General features: G+C 40.5%; 1 protein-coding gene across 1 annotated transcript in view; it reads right to left on the reverse strand.

The window, feature by feature from the left end:
- Positions 1 to 20022, reverse strand: part of cpamd8 (C3 and PZP like alpha-2-macroglobulin domain containing 8) — a 54514-nt gene that overhangs the window by 16529 nt on the left and 17963 nt on the right. The window contains exons 17-31 of the mRNA XM_054790471.1: positions 19615 to 19776; positions 19394 to 19536; positions 16915 to 16977; positions 16180 to 16411; positions 15322 to 15475; positions 12112 to 12242; positions 10792 to 10843; positions 9711 to 10009; positions 9257 to 9325; positions 9013 to 9169; positions 8325 to 8501; positions 6289 to 6370; positions 2686 to 2842; positions 1469 to 1543; positions 430 to 595 (exon numbers count right to left, since the gene is read on the reverse strand). Of these exons, the coding sequence (XP_054646446.1) occupies positions 430 to 595; positions 1469 to 1543; positions 2686 to 2842; positions 6289 to 6370; positions 8325 to 8501; positions 9013 to 9169; positions 9257 to 9325; positions 9711 to 10009; positions 10792 to 10843; positions 12112 to 12242; positions 15322 to 15475; positions 16180 to 16411; positions 16915 to 16977; positions 19394 to 19536; positions 19615 to 19776 (2119 nt within the window). The remainder of the gene's footprint in view (positions 1 to 429; positions 596 to 1468; positions 1544 to 2685; positions 2843 to 6288; positions 6371 to 8324; positions 8502 to 9012; positions 9170 to 9256; positions 9326 to 9710; positions 10010 to 10791; positions 10844 to 12111; positions 12243 to 15321; positions 15476 to 16179; positions 16412 to 16914; positions 16978 to 19393; positions 19537 to 19614; positions 19777 to 20022) is intronic.

The raw sequence follows: 20022 nt of genomic DNA on the forward strand, positions 1-20022 counted from the left end.
GTCAATCATTTGCATCTTGCTGCAACTAATAGAATATTTGTGCTGTTATCGTTTGGGACCACACAAAGTGGTATCAAAACCTGCAGAAATAACATTTTCTCACTCTGATTTTCAGTTGTTTAATACATTTTGGTCATGATCGCAACAATCAGGGATTTACATATGCTCAAGATAACTATTTCAAATTATATTTCACACTTAAATTAATTATTGGAACATTTTAAAAAAGATTTAAAATGTAATCAATCATCTAATATTTAAGAATAAAACACATTGCTACATGCCAAAACGTCTAACCCTAAAATAATAGTGCAATTTCAGCACAGCATGTCAGCTATGTTTGCATTATGTCAGAATGCATTGGAACAATAGTGCAATTTCCAGTTATTGTCAGAACAAGTTTATGTCACGTTGGCAAAGTGATGGTACCTTGTGTAATGGCCATGTGGTTGAGGCGGCGCAGGGCATGGGGTGCATAGGCGCTGCGCAGTAGAGCCAAGGCATAGGCGGACAGGGCTGTAGTGTAAGGGTCATCAGCAGAGTAGGTGTTAGTCTCCAGGAAATCCTTGGCTCTGGCCACTGCCACCTTCTCTTCCTGAACCAGACAAAGACAACATATATGAAGCACGCCAAGATTTAGGCATAGCAATCGATATAATTGTAGGTATATAACAGACCTGGGTGTGTCAGCTTTACATTTGTCTACCTACACACTCACATCTTCTGCTTGGGTGCAGCAATTGAAAGTTAAAAGTAGACTTTCATCTTACGCAGATGTGACCTTCACTCTAATCTAAGACATGACAGGCCCCCAGAGCAGCTCACTGCAAAATGCACCAGTCGTCTTTTCATTAAGTGAAATTGGAAGGGGGCTGGAGCTTTTGGCGTTTGCTTTGATGTAAAGCGTTTTTGGGGCAGTTTTTTTCAGTTGTACAAGGACAAAGGGGAGGTCAGGACATACAGATGCTCCTGAATTCTGCAATTGCTATCATGTGACAGTCTTAATGCAGCTTGTTAAGCATGACATCCCATTTCCCTGTGATTTAGCTAGTGTTCACATTACTTGTGTTGTCTGCACCATGTAAGACTAAAGGCATATCAAGAAAAATGCAGAAATGATTGCAGAAGGAATGTAACTTTTACGTGTAATCTTCAGGACACCTAAATGTCTCTGCAACTCAGCCGAAAATGTTTTGATGCCGTGAAAAATGGTGATCACATTTGCGGCTCCGCATTACGCATAACAAATATTAGTGGATGGACTGCCAGATCCACATCCTTCCCTGCAGCTATCAGGAGTCCTGTAATATGCTTCCACAGCTGGCAGGGCAGCACAAAAAACTCCATGAAATGAAATGAAACCTATAAAATCACCACTTCATTCCATGTAGTAAACAGGGAAAGTGGTTTGTTCCTGTAATGGAACAGACACAACTGTAGAAACACATTGCTTCATTAGATTACTTACATCTGTTGTTATCCCTGTTTCCAAGAGTGCCGCCACCACATAAGCCGTCAAGGAGATCTTCCCATGGATCCCACCCTGTGAACGGAGGAAAACATTTCATTCTTTAATTTAAATGAACACACAGTTGCAGGAATATTTTCCAGCCATCTGAGAGCAAAACCCAAAATTCAATGAGACACAAACTAGAACGGAGGTGGGCATGCAGCTCCTTTTTTTTTGTCAACTTGGCATTATTCAATGCATTCAAATGACAGCAATCCCATTAAACTGTTAACAAATATGCACTGGCAGATGGCAGTTCTGAGAACCGAACTTCTGCAACACACCTCTACCTCACGGTGCTGCCTGAGAACTGTTACTTAAAAGCAACATTGTCATGTTGGACTGCCATGCTGCTCTGTTTGCCCAGTGAATGGACAATGCTCTGCTTCACAATGTCCCAGTACATGTTGGTATGGTACATGTTTTCACAGAATCACAGTTGCCCAATGCCGACAGCACTCATGCAGCCCCAGACATTACTCTGCCAGCAAACACCATGCAAGACACAATTATCTTGGTACTCACTTGTGTTGCCAGCTATATAGACAATAATGACTGTGTGTTGAGATAATAAATCTATGCTGCCATACAAGCTGTACACAGACTATTATATACTGTATACTACATAGTAGTATGATATACAGGTATAGTATGATGAAGTTTCGTTTCTACAGTATTGTCTCTTGAGAAGATATACTGTGATACAAATGGCTGAGGGGTGTACTCACTTTTGTGATCTACTGTACTGTAGCTGTTGTTTTTAGATGATTGATAAGGAAACATATTCTTTACAGTATATGTTCTACTTCATGCTTGCAAGTTAATAGTTTTAAAAACTAAAAGATGCAAAAGATAACAGTACAAGAAATAACTGTCAAAATTAAAAGAGCTTCAGCTAAAGTGTCCTGAGTTTTCCTACCAGTTTCCACCAACAAAGACGGCACCTTCCATAATGCACGCTGCTTACATGTTTTCTTTGACCTTGACCTTTCAACTTTTGCAAAATTCCAAATTGTCAGTTCTGTTACATAGAACCCGAGCTTGACTTATAGCTGATGACATAATCAGAAGTGAAATGATATCATAGCTAAGACTTAAAAATGTGCCTTTCTCGTTTCTTCGTGCTTGTAATTGCACGAACTCAATGAACCTTTTACAAGCAGTCATCCATCTACCTGCAGGTCTTTGTTGAGGATCCGCCCCATGGCTGGGAAGGAGCCATCATTTCGCTGATGCTTGATGAGCCAGGATTTGGCTGCGCGGAGCTCCTCTGGGTCAATGAAGATGAAACCCCGAGATTGAGCGAAGGACTTCAGCACAAACGCTGTCAACCTGGAGAAAGTGCAGATGGAGAGCGGGAGGGAGGTTGGGAGGAGGGTGATGAGGTGAGGGAGGTGAAAAGGGGTCGGGAAGGAGAGGAGATGTATCAAAGATCCTTTAAAAACATGTGCTGGCAAATTCTGCAAAAATGCTGAACTGTCAAGCTCCAAGGGCTTGAAGGCAAACACTTTTTTTCCGGCCAAGTTAGTCCAACTAGTCACACTCTTTGAATCTGTCAACAGAAAGCATGGAGGGGTGGTTTCTTCAGAAAGACATGTCCACTTGGACTTCATGAAAAAGGAAAAAAATTACTCTAAAGCAGGGAGTGACAAAAGTCCATCAAAATTAAACAAGGCTCCCAGCAGAATCTTAAGCAACTTAGCGGAAATAGTACATCAATAAATCTGGTTCTGTGCTCTGAATCATAAAAAAACTTCACATTTTTATTGAGCAGAGTTCCCACTAGGTTGTTGAAGGCTGCAAGACTTTGTCAACATCGCACAACAACTGATAACGGCACTCCTACCGACATGTGACTAGTAGGATGTGGCACACTGGTGGTCATAACAAGACACAAAGACAGAAATGCAGGCATAAACAAACACAGGTTAACTCATATTGTAAGTAGGCTCAGCATCCAAGAAAAGGCCTCTCATAATGCTTTCATAAATTCAAATAATAAATCATAAAATTCTCCGATTGAAAGCTGTACTGGAAGAAGGGATAAAGCCACAAATTTGTCAAGGTTTTTACTTATTAAAGATGTCACAGGTTTCTACTCTTTTGCCCTCAGGTGTGGTTCTAGAAAGCGTAAATATGATTGCTCTCTGTGTTTTGGCTACGAAGTAATCCGCTCATAGTTCGCCTGTTTTCTCACTTTTTGCATCCAAATCCCCTCCCTGGGTCGTCCATAGCCAATTGCACACATATGAAGGGTTTTTGAAGACAAATACATGGGAGTTGTCCGAGATAAGAATCCAGATTGAAGTGCTTCAGTGATGGAATGTTATGATCTGGACCTGGGAAAAGCTACTTTTCCTTGCAGTAAAAAGAGGTCCACCACTTAAACCGTGTTATAAAAACATATTTGTATTAACAACAGCTAGTGGATCAGGTTATACAATATTCATTCATATCTCCACTTCCACATTTAGATGATAATTTAGCTGACAATTAGAGGTCAGCTTCCACCATATAAAGGAGTATTAGGGACAACAAGAAGCAAGTGTTTAATTTCCAGTACTAAAGCTGTATATTTTTGTGAATCGGAAATATATTTTAGAGAAAAAAAGTTATCTTAATAAAATAAAGCTGCACTGTATATTTTAATGAAAACAGTTGTATATTTTGAGACAGCAGTTGTGTTTTTTTTTAAAGTAGTATAATTTTGAAAAAAATGTTATGAATTTTCAAGAATGTTTTTAATCTTACTAGAATACAGTTGTATACACTAGGTTCCGAACTTACGAACACAATTGGTTCCAGACGACCGTTCGCGAGTCGATTTGTTCGTAAGTTGAACAAAAGGTAATTTACCAATTATATAGGTACTACATGTACGTGAATACATATACATACGTATATGCGTATGTATGTAAATATAAGTTTGGATGTAGTATTAATATTAAACGAGGATAATTAATGAAAAAAACAATAATAATAATAATGATATAATAATACGTAATGATAAATGTTATTTACCTTTAAAGAGGAGTGGCCGAGCATACGTAGTTGGTGGTACTGGTGGAGGAGGAGGAGGAGTTATTGAAAAAAGGACAAATCGTCGTCGTCGTTGGACTCTTCTAAAAGAGGTAGTTCAGGGGAAACTACTGAGGTGGAAGGAATTGACGACGAAGGTCCAGACGAAGGTGTAGACATTGGTAGCGAGTCACTTGGTGACGACGGTGCAGGAGTAGCAGATCTACGTTTGAAGAAGCTTTCAATGGAAGTTTGTATGGTCTTCCTTTTCTTCTCCTCGTAGATGATACTGTAGCACTGTTGAGCGCCATTTTCGAACAAATTCAAATGACAAAATATCGCAATTTTCGACAAAATACATGAAAATATAGACCAGTCAGCTTACGTTCGCATCTCAGAATGTTCGCAAGTCGGATGTTTGTAAGTAGAGAACCCAGTGTATTTACAGTAAGTGGTATATTTCTGACATAAAAGCTGCTATCTTTTTAGACAAAGTTGCATATTTTTAAGAAAAAATGCATGCTTTTGAAAAGTTGTATGCTTTAAAAAAAATAGTCTATTAGACTATATTTATAATTTAAGAAAAATAATAAGATAATAATAATAAAAAAAATAATATTTTCAAGAAAAAGTAGGATATTTAGCAGAAAAAAGTTTTGTTTTTCATTTTTAGAAAAAACAGCATTATTATTATTATTATTATTTTTTTTTAAGTTGTATAATTTTCAGGAAAAAAAAGTTGTGTATATTAGGGGAAAATTTCCATACAAAAAAGTAACATTTTTATTTTACGTAATAATTTCTAATATCACAATGTCTTGAAAATACAAACCTTTTTTCAAAAAATATGACTATTTCCCCAAAATATAAGAATAATAACTTTATTCTTGTGTATATTCTTCCACATTCTTTTTATTTTCATATTGATTTGTACCACACAGTTCCATGTTCACCAGCTGTAGAATATTAGTGCTGTGTTGCACGTGCTTCCAAACAGGCAGTAAAAACACACATTTCTCCTGCTGGATAACAACTTCAACTTCGTGTATGCAGGGCTCATGTTGATGGATTCATAGGGCATGGTAAAAGGTTACCTGTAGGTGCACCATCTGTGTTATGCCCACAACCGACACTGGTTGCCTTGGGAGTCAAGAAAAAAAACAGCTTGTAACATCCTCACATCCTCTCAGTCAACAGGGGAAGAGGTCAAACTTTCCATGGAAGCTATATCCTGGTGATGAGTCATTCATCTATACTGTGGGCCAGGAAAGTGGCATTTGGTGAAGTGGCTCCAGACAGCTTAAAACTCTTGTCTCCAAGAGGAGGCCGGAGCAGCATGGGTCCGCTGTGTGTCAGAGATACCGCGTAGGTGCAAATAAATCTTGACAGCTGTGCCTACCTCCAGGAACCAATTATGCAGTTTGTTTATGATTCTCGGTGGTTTATGTAGCCCGCTGTTTTACAACATGGGCTCTAGTATATATCATGATACCCACCTTGCCTCATAAATCCTCTGGAGGTATGCGCCATCGATGCACCCCCCATTGAGAACAAGAACATTGATGTCATTTGTATAAATATTATGAGATGGTTCTCTGTGTGCCTGACCCCACTGAGTGTAAACACCACACTGAGAGCTCAACACTGTTTGTGTGCTGAGAAGCTGATGAAACTTATATTGTGTGTGTCCCAGTTAAAGAAGAAGAATGTGGCCTCAGCTAAGCACAGATTGTCTGCTAAATGTTCCTTCAGCAACTTACCACATGCTGCCAGAGGAGTCCCTTTCTCCAAAAGCGCTGTAGGATCCATCCTGACGTTTGTAGGTCAATTGTCTCTGGTAACCTGGATAAGAGTAAAGAGGAAATATTACAGTAAATTCATGTGATAAAGTTTATTGAGCAAATGCTACTGCAGTAGAAACTTGAACGTCTCCAATGTAACACAATTCAAAATTTGACAAGTTTGTCATATAAGACTTCAGAATTAATGATGAAAGTTTAGAGCCCATACTATATAGTATGGGATCAAGACCTTTGCCTTGTGTTTTGCTTTTTCTTTAGCTTCTTTGCAACACTTTACACAGGAAGTTACGTGAAATATTCAAAGTCCAAGATATTATTAATATAACTATACTTCTTTTAAGCACAATATCAAAAACAAGCATAATGTTCATCGATATAGACTGGATTTGCGCTGTAACTCTTGATGTGGAGGCCTCACTCATCACTCTGCACTGTGTGTGAGCGCCACAGCGGGGCACCTGCCCCGCCTCGCTCCATGCAAGCAGGAGGAAAGGGGAGGGGCGGAGCAGAAGCCCTGGTCAGTCATCAAGAAACATGAAGGAAGCGACAACGTCTGCGGTGGAGGAATGGGTCAGAAAAGAAAAAGCAGTGGTTCAGTAATTTGGAGGTACCTCGAAAAAGTGACTGTCAAGTGCGGAAGCACAACAATCTTTTTCACCACCTTAAAACTCGGCACTGACTCCAGTACGAGTGTGTGAAGCTGCGGGCTGAAAGAACTTCACAAAGCTCCTGCCACAACACAAAGCTCATTGCTTGCTTCTTTTTCCTATTGTGTTCCTCATGAAAGGAAAAGTGCCAAGTGGTGTGCTATTACTAAAGCGGTGTCCTATCACATTACTAAAGATATGATCCCCGCTGCAACGCTGGAAAAAAAGCAGATTTTAAAACCTGCTAAAAACAATGGACTCGTGATGTCCACCGAGCTTCACAGTCACAATCAAGTGTACAAGGAAGTCAGAGAGACAGTTGCTAAGCCTGATACAATTGACAGGTTGGTGTTCCTGGCACATAATCTTGAAAGGAATAAGGACATGCTTATGTCTTTTAAAAATGTTTACCCCCCAAAAAATAATACTGTTCACAGTAAAGTATTTTTTTGTTGCTGCTGACATTTAAAAATGTCCTCTTAAACGGGGCAATTTATTTCACATTTTGTTCTTTTGTACTTTTTGTATTAGCTGAGGATTTCAGCATAGCTAGAGACCCTGACCAGATCATTTTATGTGTTATGAAATTAGAAGAACATGGTTAAGTTAACAGACTGTGTTCAACTTTGGAGGTTAGATTGTACTTTCTAAATTATGTGCTGCTTAAAAGTTTAAGCTTATGTGAGTTTGTTAGAAATTACCTGCAACCACTTCATCAAAACAGTCCAAAACAAGGGTGATCTACTGTATTTCTCGCTCTGCTTTTACATGCTATTAGTCTCAAGTGCGGCAAAGTGAGAGACAGGTTTTTGAGCCTTGAACTTTTTTTATAAAGTCATCAAAAGGACCCGGGGCAGACCTAGGACACGCTGGAGGGATTATGTCTCACTACTGAGACTGCTGCCCCCGCAACCCGGACCAGGAGAAACGGAGGAAAATGGATGGATGGATGGATCAATGGAGACAGGAACAGAGAAGTTGGAGGAGGAATGGTCAGGTGTGCTGTAGGTTACAACATACTCCAGTGCATAATCCAGAGTGTTCATTCGCAACAAGGTCAAAGTTCCACTACTGTAGTTTCCAGATAGACAGAATTCCTTCCTTCTGCTCTTTTTGCACAGTGGGCCAACGAGGGATTTGAGTTGTTGACAGGCGCTTTCTGAGAACTGATGTGCCCATTTCCTCAAGTTTTAACAGCTGCTACACCTAACTGGTAGGAGGTCAGCGGGAAATCCTCACGGACAGGCAGGAGGCATCTGTAGTACCCTTGGCTAATTCTTACATTTAGATTTTCACAGAAATGATGCAACAAAAGACCTAAGGTCAAGTGAGTAAAGAGATTACTACCTTGTAACAGGTAATCTATGGCCTCATTCTCAACCTCCAGGCTGAGCTGTCGGGTCTTCTGCAGGTACTTGAGCACAAAGACGTTGGGTGCAAAGTGGATCATGTTCTGCTCCCCACACCCAAACGGCAGTCGCAGCAGCTTGTCCAGATTATTCAGTGTCGGCCCCATGACATCCCCTAAAACAAGGAGGACACAATCATTCAGTTGATTTAAGGATTGGGATACAATATATCACTCCTCACATTTCAGCAATCATTTTTAATATAGTATATCTTCTCAAGATACAATACTATAGGAATCAAACTTGGATATACTTTAGAGTAGTCAGTGTACAGCTTGTATAGCAGTATAGATTTACTATCCACTGAAGATGGCTAAACACACAGCACATTATTGTCTAAATAGCTGGCCACACAAGTGAGTAGCAAGTTAACTGTCCTGCCCACAGTCAAGCATGGTGGTGGTAGCGTCATGGTTTGGGGCTGCATAAGGCCTGCCTGCCTTAAGAAACTGTGGTTCATTGAGGGAAACCAAAATGTACTTAGTAGCTAGTAAATCTATACTGCTATACAAGCTGTACACTGGCTAGTCTAAAAGAATATTCTAGTTTCATTTCTCTTGTGTTGTCCCTTGAAGGGCTATAACAAAATGGTTGCTTTTGTGAGATACTGGAAGACTTCTCCTTACCAATCATGAATGCAGAGGCTCTCTCAGATCCAGGCACCATGTTGTGTGGGACCCCCAGAGTGAAAGCTTCATTGTGGTTCTCATCCGAGTCTTCCTTTCGCCAGATTTTAAACTCTCCAACCGAGCCCCAGCCTGTGGAGAAGCCTATGTGTCGAATCTTGTTGAAGAAAAAACACATTTTATTTAATTATCTTAAGGAAAAATGTCCACAGGTGGTAATCATTAAAAAAAAAAAAAGTCAAACCTGTGAAGGGGTTGTGCCGGACCACTGAAGGATTACTGACGCATTGGACTGATATAAACCATGGCCCACCTGAGGATAATAAAGTAGAAAGACTAAAAGATCCACACATAATGATTGGAATATATTGTGTTGCCCTTGGTGGACAGTGTGGGGTGAATGGAGCAGCGTGCCAGCCATTGAGTGGCAACCAAAGCAAAAGGCCCCGGATGACATCAGCTCATAAAGCGTGACCTTACGAGAAGGCCCGCCAGTAAATGTGGCGCCAGGCCTCCCGTGATGTGCTTGGCCTTTCTCACTTGGTTTCCTGTGGTGTCTCATAATCTGAAGCCCAATTTGTTGGTCTTGCTAGAGCAGGATATTTATTTACCATCTCAACGGGGGAGGGGTACACATTAAACATTTCTCAAGACTATCAATATCAACCCGGTTTATAGTCCTGAGTGGAATCATCTACCTGCACCAGGCCTCCTTTCCAACTGATCCAGAAGCTGCGAAACTCATCCCAGGAGAGGATGCCTGGCGTGGGGACGCTGACGAGCACCTCGCCCATCTTGCCCAAGGAGATCCAGGAGCGGGAGTTCTGCCTGCCCCCGAGCACGATCTCAATCATCTCTGCGCTGTCATAGGGTGTGGGGGAGAGGACGAAATGGGCATCGTTGTGCGTCTTCACGGCCACCTGGAACTGGTTCATCTTGGCAGGCTTCTTCACATACTGGTACTCGTACTTGTTGGGGGTTGAGATGTGGATTCTCTCTGATGATATTAATAACATTCTCAGGTTTTGTAAAGTCCACCACATGACTGTGGTACTTTCTAAGGTGGTCAATTATAATGTTTTTCAACAGCCACATTTTAGAGTCGCACAACACTTCCCAAGTTGCAGCGCCATCATGCAGGATACTTCAGCTGAGTGAGCATCAAAAGGATTAACCCCTTCAAATGATTTTTCTGACTTTTTTGGTGGAAATGGAACATATGTTTATATGTAATATACAGTCGCTAAAGCAATTCAACGAAATGTAATATACATTGCAGAACATTGAGTCTTTATGTGACAAGACTCACCGACCTACTACACACCATCAGGCAGGTTAGTTATTAGTTTATTCTCTTTTGTATTTAGTGGTATTAGCTTATTTTTACACTTGTGTGACAGTTAAAAATGTTAAAGCACTGTCTGTACGGTTATTATGGAAACAGATTAGCACTGGAAATAATTATTTATACCTGTACTTCCAAAAATGTTGTATATCAAAAACTGTGTTTAATAAAACAAACACGTGAGAGGTCAGCCAGCCTCCCCGAATGGATTGCGGTCTACCTCACTGTATTTTCCTGGATTTTATAATCTACAGGTCAAATTAAAATTACAATTAAATTCTTTCTCATGCATGCACTAAATCATTTTAACATAACATATAATATTAATAGCTAGATAACATGACAACATGCTTGTTTCTCAGTATTCCCACAATTAAGACCGAGTGCCTAAACATCAAATACTATCCATGAATATACTGTATGTCTGCCCTTACCATTGGGACAGAAGAAGACACTATAGGTATATTCTCTGGGCAGGCCTTCTGGCTGCAAGGGGAAGAGGAAATGACAAAACAGAAAAACAAGTGATTTTGTGTCTAATACTACAGTTTAGGTGGTAGAAAGTCAGTGTTTTGCAAGTCTCAAGTAAGTCTCAAGTCTTTAATCCTAAAACTCGAGTCAAGTCTCAAGTAAAGACAAGACAGGTTGAGTCAAATCCAAAGTTATAGGGATGAAATTTTCGAGTCCTTACAAGTCATAAGCACTGCTAAGTGTACCAAATAACATGCCATGACCTTGTAATTTGTGAATGCAAATGAAATTATCTTTGGTAGCATCTCGATATATACCGGTTAATCACTGCCACTCTCATGCAGTCTGCCGCTCACAGGATGTATACCACACCTTCGTTGTTTGTTCTTAAATCTGACTGGACATTAATAGATGCATTCAATGTGGGAAACTTTGGTGTCTTTGGTGTTGGAGTGAAGTCCCGAATCACTGATGTCATAGTCCAAGTCGATTGCAAGTCTTTGATGATATTGTCAAATTGAGTACACAGTCATCAAAATTGTGACTTGAGACTGACTTGAGTCCAAGTGGCTTGACTCGAGTCCACACCTCTGGTATACAGTCATCCCTCGCAATATTGCGTTTCGATTATCGCTCTCTCGCTCTATCGTAGTTTTAAAAAAGTGTATTCATTAATAAATGATCACTCTTTCGTGGTTGACTATGGCGTATTATTAGTTAAAAAATATTGAAAGACAAAGGTGTAAGTAGTATTCCGGCCACTAGGCATCAGTAATGTTTCATTATTGAGACATGACATTGGATTACCGTCACACTGCATGTCCGACATGATAGAGTGAAATTCATTCCCCACTTCATTCAAACCCTTTCTTAAGTTTAGAATACAATAAAATAAATTGGAGGCTAAATAACTTGCTAATGGTTAAACCTTGGCCATCTCTTGTATCCCTACAGTGATCCCGTAACCGGCGCATTACAGTTGAGCAATGTGGTGTAAACAAAGAATAACAGGAGTGTAAAGGTGACTACAGGGCTGTTATTTCATGTCTACAGGGCTCTAATAATGGTAAAGATTGTATTTAGAAAGTCACAAACAGGTTTTCTATACTCTACTTACGAAAATCTTCCATTTATTAATATTGAATCCTATTTCCCGGAAATTCACTTATCGCATTTGGGTCTGAAACCAATTAAACGCAATAAACAAATGATGACTGTATACATTCAGTAAAATACAACAGTATACTGTAGTATATGACACTGGTGAGTTGCTTCCCTCATACCTCCACAAGGACAGTCCTACGAACAAAATCCAGGCCAGTTGGTGACCTTCTTTCCTCTAAATCGTTTCCTGTTTTGCCTGACTGGGGTGCATTTGAACAGCAGCTTGGTTCACTGTAGGCAATGGCCCGGGCTATTGAGCAACAGGGAATACAACCATTAGTTTGCCTTGTTGTGTTTTTTGTTCAATCACACGCCACACGCCACTATGTTTGTATTCATTTCTTGTTGCATTTTGTACACTGTTGACAAGCTACAGTGGTTCTCAGTTTAGCCAAACTTGAACAATGCTAATTTGGATCACCACCACTATACAGTAGATGTCCACTTAATAGGAAATAAGTAGAATGTATTTGCTTTTCCATAATCCACCCATTTTCCATACCGGTAATTATTTTGTACTGAGGGCTGGAGCCTATCCCAGTTGACTTAGAGCGGGTAGCAGGTATGGCCAAAGTGCAGCCCGGCGGCCATTTTGGGCCCGCAGTTAATTTTTTCATGAACCCTCTGCATATTCTAGATTAAAATTAATTCATTCAATGAATTGTGCACCATTTTTCATCTATTTACTATGTGAATGCAGAAAGCATTCACACATATAAAGTTGTGATTGGATATTTTTTTTCTTTCTCATTTTTTCCCGCTAATTCCTCCTCCATTTCTTAACCAATTCAAACAAATCCAACATTAAAATGTTCAGCTCACTTGGGACAAGTGTGCTACCAATTCAGACTTTTCAAAATATTCCCACATTTAGTGTAATTACATATTTTCTGTGAAAATGTTCCAATTGAAAATGAATGGGCAATTACAGCTTCAGCTCAGATTCCAAACTACTCTGACATTTATTCAATGTTTCAGCATATTTCCACAGCATTTCAGTCCAGCTTCAGCTTCTATGTTAATTGTACATTTCGATTTCCGTACCTTTTCAAAGCATTTCAGTTTTGCTTCAGCTTTTCAGCATGTACACGCAATGTCGACAAACATTGCATCATTTAATTATTAATGAAATATATTATTATATATTACACTAATTTGCTTTGTCACCGGCCACACGGTGGTCTAGTGGTTAGCATGTTGGCCACACAGTCACAGTCAGGAGATCTGGAAGACCTGGGTTTGAATCATTTTTGTGTGGGCATTTCTGTGGAGTTTGCATGTTCTCCCCGTGTGTGCGTGGGTTTTCTACGGGTACTCCGGTTTCCTCCCACATTCCAAAAACATGCATGTTAGGTTAATTGGCGACTCTAAATTGTCCATAGGTATGAATGTGAGTGTGAATGATTGTTTGTCTATATGTGCCCTGCGATTGGCTGGCGACCAGTCCAGGGTGTACCCCGCCTGTCGCCCGAAGTAAGCTGGGATAGGCTCCAGCATACCCCCGCGACCCTAATGAGGGGAAGCGGCATAGAAAATGGATGGATGGATGCTTTTTCACCTATAACTCAAAGCAAAGATGACGGTATTTGTTCAGAAAGCTTAGCTGTGTCAAACTCGTTCCATCGAGGGCCGAGACACTGCAGGTTTTATTTCCAGCTGGTCACTAAAGCAGGTGATTTTAATGATTAACACCTCCTTCAATATGAGGGAAGGAGCTCATAAATTAAATCACCTGCTGGAGAAACTGATTGGAGAGAAAACCTGCAGTGTCTCGGCCCTCCATTGACACATGTGGCTTAGAATACAAGTATATTGACCCACATTTGATTGGTTTTCGCATCTTTAATGCGCAAAATGTATCAAATTGGCCCCCACATCTTTCAATTTTTCTGTATGCAGCCCTCAGTGGAAAAAGTTGGGACAACCCCTGACTGGACGGTCCACTAGTCAATCATAGGACATTGAGTGGGAGTTAATTAGGGGTAGCTTCTTAAAAGTCAATTACGTAAACCACGACACAACCAATGACCTTCCTGCTAATTAACAAATGATAAATCCTCACTTCCTTGGTGAACATAAACATGTTGTCTTGTTTAGGTCACTTCTATGATAAATCAACATTATTAATTGCCATAAAATTGTAAAGATAAGCCAAACTCAGCAGACAACGCTATTTCTCCTTGTTTCTGGACATCTCGTACAACATACAGCACATTGCACAAGATAAACATGCCTGTACAAGGACCCTCGCATTGGAAATGTGGCCGTGTGCCAGTGGCGTCTCATTGTGTGTGTGTAGTGAGAGGGAAACACAAGGGGGGCCAAGGGGAGAAGGAGTGGGGCCATGGGGGGCCCATTGACCGCCAGTGACCTGCAAACTCATCAACATGCCACTGAGTGTCACAGCACAGCTGTGCCGGCTCCCCCGCTGCTGGCCTGCTTTGTTCTCACATGCGCCCAGGAGGGGAATGTTTGTACCTCGAGGTGGGCGAGCAGATCGCACACGCACACACACAGCCTACAGGGCATGGCCTTTCTTTAGGGCTTCATGCTGTAGAGGCCAATGTCCTGGTGCCTGGTGTTATATGTTGTAATATGTTACATTACTGTGGTTGGAGCTTGCTGTGGTTTACTACAATACAATCTTTGGCCCCAGCTACTTCAGTCTATATCTATATCTATATCTATATATATATCTATATCTATATCTATATACTGTACATTAGAGGTGCTGATCGGCCACCGATCGGTATCGTCTGATTTTCGTGAAAAAGCACGGTATCGGCATATGCCGATACTTGCTTTGCAACACCGATCACATCCGCCAATCAGCTCCGCTACCATTGCAGCATCCAGCCTATAGCAACTGTCTCCCGCCCACATTCCCTTCACAAAGCCAAAACAAGCATGGCTGCCGTGTGGGACTGTTGTGAGAGTGATATAAGTTTTGCACCCTGCAAAACATGACAAGAAAAATGTCTCGCTGTGTTGGCGTGTTAAAAGCTTTAGTTTGGTGTGGCATTTGTGGGGCGAGCACTTGGCAGGGTGTGGTGAGTTATCGAGGCTCATGATGTGATCATCGGTCAGGCGGCAGCTAATGGCTAATTGGTGCTTATTAACAGGTTATAAAGACATTACAATTCACATTATAACATTTAGCATACCGTAATCTGGGATCTTTAAAGCACAGCTATCACAGTGAATATAAATGATTCACTGAATTAACAAGCCATCGTGGATGCAGTGGGGGCAAATGTTATGTAGTTGTGTCAAAAACTAAGGCCAAGGGAACAAAGAAACTAGCAAAATTGTGGGCTATATGTTGATACCTGTGATGTTTGCTGGGCCTAGTTCACTGAAAGCCAACACGATGGTGGTCGGTGTGGCTTCCCCAGGAGCCACACACTTCTTCCTGGTGAGGTGGTGCTTTCCCGGATGACCAATAAACTTGACGCCCTTCGGAACCGACACTTTAATGTGAACCTGTGCAAAAAAAGAAGTAAAAAGCAGGAGGTAAACAATCATTCTCAGCGTCCCCCTCCCTCATATGGCGTGTTCTCGCCAGGGAGATCTCTTTGAATTTTTTATGTTGACTGACTCATACTTCTCAAGGTCCTCTGAGGATTAAATTCCACTCATTGTCCAGCTCTCATAAGAAGAATGCCCTTTTATCCACACCCCAGAAATCATAAATTACAGGAGCAGAAGATATAGGAATCGCATGTTGCTGGGATGGACATCAAAGGAAAGGGATACGCCGCTTTGCATCTTCATCTAACACGAAATCAGAGCAAGGCACGCACAGTCGCATCTGCAAAAATCATGATGTCATCTCTTCGGAGTACGGCATGGACCCATTTAAGAGCAACATGGAACTGATAGAGGCTCTTCCTCACTAACAATTAAATGGAAACACCTATTCAACAACCCTCAGGGTGTATTTGCTTTAGACTAAAAATTACTTTGGTACGTGAAGCATTCACATTTCAGCTCAAGTGAACACCACTTGCTTGGTGCACACTAGGGTTCGGATGATCGCGTTTACACTTGACCAAATGAACCACACTAGTACAGCAAAGGTGCCCGATTTGTTTTAAGTTTGAAGGCACCCTAAATGCAAGAAAACGAGTACTTTTAAAGCCCAGGAAGCTCGTTACACACTTTATTCCTGTCAACTGTCATCATACCTCAGCGCATGTTGGTAGATAGTTGTATACGGTCAGCGGAACTTTGGTTTGCTCCCCTCGGATCAAACTGTAAGGCAATGTGAAGTCGACAAAGAAGGTCTTGAAGGTGCGAAGCTCCGTTCTCTTTGCCAAGCCCAGCCCCTTGTCTTTCGACAGGCCCACGGCTTCCATGACCCACGTGGTGATCGAGTCGGGCAGATCCAGTCGCAGCTCAGCTTCACCTGTTTCAGTGCTGTGGGTGACAAATGTTATTTGATCAAAATCTGCTTTAATACACTTTAAGGGAAATCAGAACTTTGCTAGTCTACATGAAATTAGGTAGAAGTGAATTTTCTAAGGGCGTATGGTTCATTTATGTTGGCTGATAATGAATAGACAGAGTTGTTGAGGGAGTAACAGCTTCATCCATGATGAATAATTTAGCACATTCAAAAAGATTCAAAATTCAAGAGTTTTATTGTCATATGCACAGCAAAACAGGTAGTTATACTACGCAATGAAATTCTTATTGTGTTCATTCTCCCCCCAAAAAAAAGAAAACACAAGAAAATGAATAAGAACAGAAGAAACAATAATACCAATAAATTAAACGCAACAATAAGATGTTCAGTGTTATGAGTGTGTGCGTTTGTTGTGTGCGGCGTGTGTGAAAACACACAGGAACAGCTTCTGAACCAACAGAACTGGACTCCAGTGGATTTCTGTCCCATCGCACTTGCTCAAAAATCGACATACCTGACATTGAGGCAGTGCCACACCCACGTCTCCGGGAAGAATGTGCGTCTCCGCTTCTCAGGTCTGCGAGCCAAACACAAGCTGACATCAGTAAAAGGCCTCAGCTGCTCACAATAAAACAACACCATAAAAGGAACCAGTGATTTATTTGGGATTTGCACGCTGACATTCTACTAAGTCGCATCATGTGTTTAATGTTCATCACCAGAATGAGTAGCATTAAGGAATGTCGGCAGGGAATACGGTACAAGCAATCAGATCTAAATGCCTTTGTTTTTCTCTGCTCGTCCGTTTTCGGAGAGCTGATTGAACACTGAGATGTTTGTGATTAAAGTCATGAAGTGACTATTCCTCTCTTTTTGTTGCATTGAAAAACTGTTCATTTTCACCACATAATATCAATGACTTTGTATTGTTATTGCATATTTTATGTAATTTAAAACCGCAACCTGACCTGAAGCAACAAATTACATGGGCTTTTGTTGAACTGAAATGCCTAAAGAAAACTGAGGACTAAACACTGGTTAATAGTCACAGAATATTAGAACAACACGTAAACATGCTCCCTGAGAGCTGTGAGCGGTACCATCATGACTTCTGCTTCATAATTTCACAGTACATGATGGGATTCAATGAACCGCAGCTCTCCAGTGCCGGCAGCACTCACGCAGCCCCAGACCGTGATGCTACCACCTAAGGGTGTAACAATACATTTTAATAACAATTCCATTCGTATGATATTGGTTAATTTCGAACGATATGATCCGAAACGATTCACTAACTTTAAATCAATTCAGTAACTTTTTAAGCCAAAAATTCAACCAGTGTGACTGTGAAATACATACCTGGATACTGGACAGTGCAGGTGAAGTATCCTAGATTCCCATTGTTTTTGTAAGGGAATCGAGTATAATTTAATTATAATATAGACAAACAAGTAAACAACACTTAATGGCAAATGAATTCACATTTATTTGAATAAAGTGAAAACAACACTTGAATTAACATGAGGTTAACCTCTCCTGCTCTCATTTTCAATATTCAATAATAATAATTTTCAATAAATGTACCGTAAGTGCAACCAGAATTTCAACAGTAGGTTTACCTGCTACTTCTGATTTTGTATTTCAACATAAAATAACACAACATTAATATCAAAATAAAGTGAAACCAACATGTCTTCAGGTTGAATTAACAGTAGGTTTACCTGCTATTTCTGCTGTTGTTTTTCAAGACAAAAAATAATACAAATACAACATTAATATAAAAAATAAAGTGCAACCAACAACTCTTCAGGTTGAATTAACAGTAGGTTTACCTGCTATTTTTGCTGTTGTTTTTCAACATAGAAATAATAAAAATACAACATTAATATAAAAAATAAAGTGCAACCAGTGCACTAATATTTAACAAAAGATCAAGTGTACAATTGTTTTAAAAAAGCTCTACAATTGTTTTGTCAAAAATATCAACAGATCAACATGATCTGGCTGCAGAACACTTCTCTGTACGTTCATTATGTACAGCAGTAATAAAAACTCGCTCTGCTGGCAGAGGTGCCAGTGGTGCCAGGCATACACAGGTACCGTTTACCAAGGGCCAAGGGCTGAAAGTAGAGGTAGCTCCTGAGATCTCCACCACTTCATGCCATTTTCAGCCAAAGGCAATGTATCTTTTGCTCGGTACCTTATCACCTCTGCTCTGGCTGTCTCGCTTGTGGATTTTCTTTCTGTTTAGGTGAAGGAATAGCCAAACAGTGCATCCAAAGCTTTCTTTTACAAGGAGGTGACTCATTTGGACTTATTTAGAACATCTCCCTCTTTGCAAACGCCAAAGTGTTTCTACACACTGGACCGCAATGGTGGCATAATTATTTCTCGCTCGCCAGCTTGTCCGCCATGCTACGTTTTGTTGTCTGCTGGCGTCACAGACAGGCAGACTGAATTGAGTAACGTTTAACGTCTTTATCATTAAAAGTGCTAAAAAAAACACATCCATATCAAGCCTGCCGTGCTTAAATCCAATGCTTTATTTTCAAGTATCGATGCAATCGATTGATTACCTTTTAAATGATGTTAGATCGATATATGTCGTCCAGAATGGCAACTTGCCGAACACACATCGATGTAGTTGGATCATAGAAATATAAATCCATATATCGATGTTGTAGATTAACCGTTACACCCTACTACCACCACTATGCTAAACTGTAGGCAACAAAATGGTCTTAACACTCATTTGTGGTATTTAGACAATAACAGCTGCATGTTGAGACATTATGAGTGGAAAGTAAATGTATAATGGTATACAAGCTGTACAGTGACTATTCTAACGTATACACAAGTTTTACTTCTATAAGATTGAGAAGATAGCGTATACTGTAGTAATAATGGCTGCTGATATGTTAGATCCTGTAAGTCGCAATGACACCAACACTATCTCACATTGGCTAGTCAATGCTTACAGGAAGGGCACATACCTGACAGGAATGCGAGAGTGCGTGGCGGACACTAAGGTGGAACTGTGCGGTTGAAAAGCAGGAACGGCCTCGTCGGTGTACATCCCTCCACTCTGCCGGTGGTTCAAACTCACCACGTCAGTCATCACTACAAGGCCGGTTTCCTGTGTTTAACATCCACAGAGATAAGTGCATATACATCAAGATCATTACGAGAAATGGTGTGATTCCTGTGTTCTCACTGTGAAAGCAAAGCGTGCATCCTTCGTGATGTCCCAGTGCCACGGAAACACAGACGAACGCCTGCGTCTCTTTGACGACAACCCAGGCCACCAAAAGTGTCCGTCATCTTTCGGTAGGCCAATGGCATCGGATACGTCAAAGCCTGCCAGCTCTTTGAACACCTGAGGAACAACATTGACACAATTGTGAAAACCGCAGATGCTTAATCCTTCCTAAATATTTGAGTTCATTCATATTTTTTAAATAAAATTAAATAAAAAACAGGTGAAATACTTGCTAAATTCACCAAATACAATACAATAACAATACACCCTTCCTAAATATTGTATGCATTTCTTTTATTTAGTTTGTGTTTGTATGATTAAATTAAATAAATTTTTTTTAAACTATTTTTATCCCAAACACTT

This window comes from Dunckerocampus dactyliophorus, chromosome 10 (genome assembly GCF_027744805.1).
Source record: "Dunckerocampus dactyliophorus isolate RoL2022-P2 chromosome 10, RoL_Ddac_1.1, whole genome shotgun sequence".
In the NCBI taxonomy this organism is placed as follows: Eukaryota; Metazoa; Chordata; class Actinopteri; order Syngnathiformes; family Syngnathidae; genus Dunckerocampus; species Dunckerocampus dactyliophorus.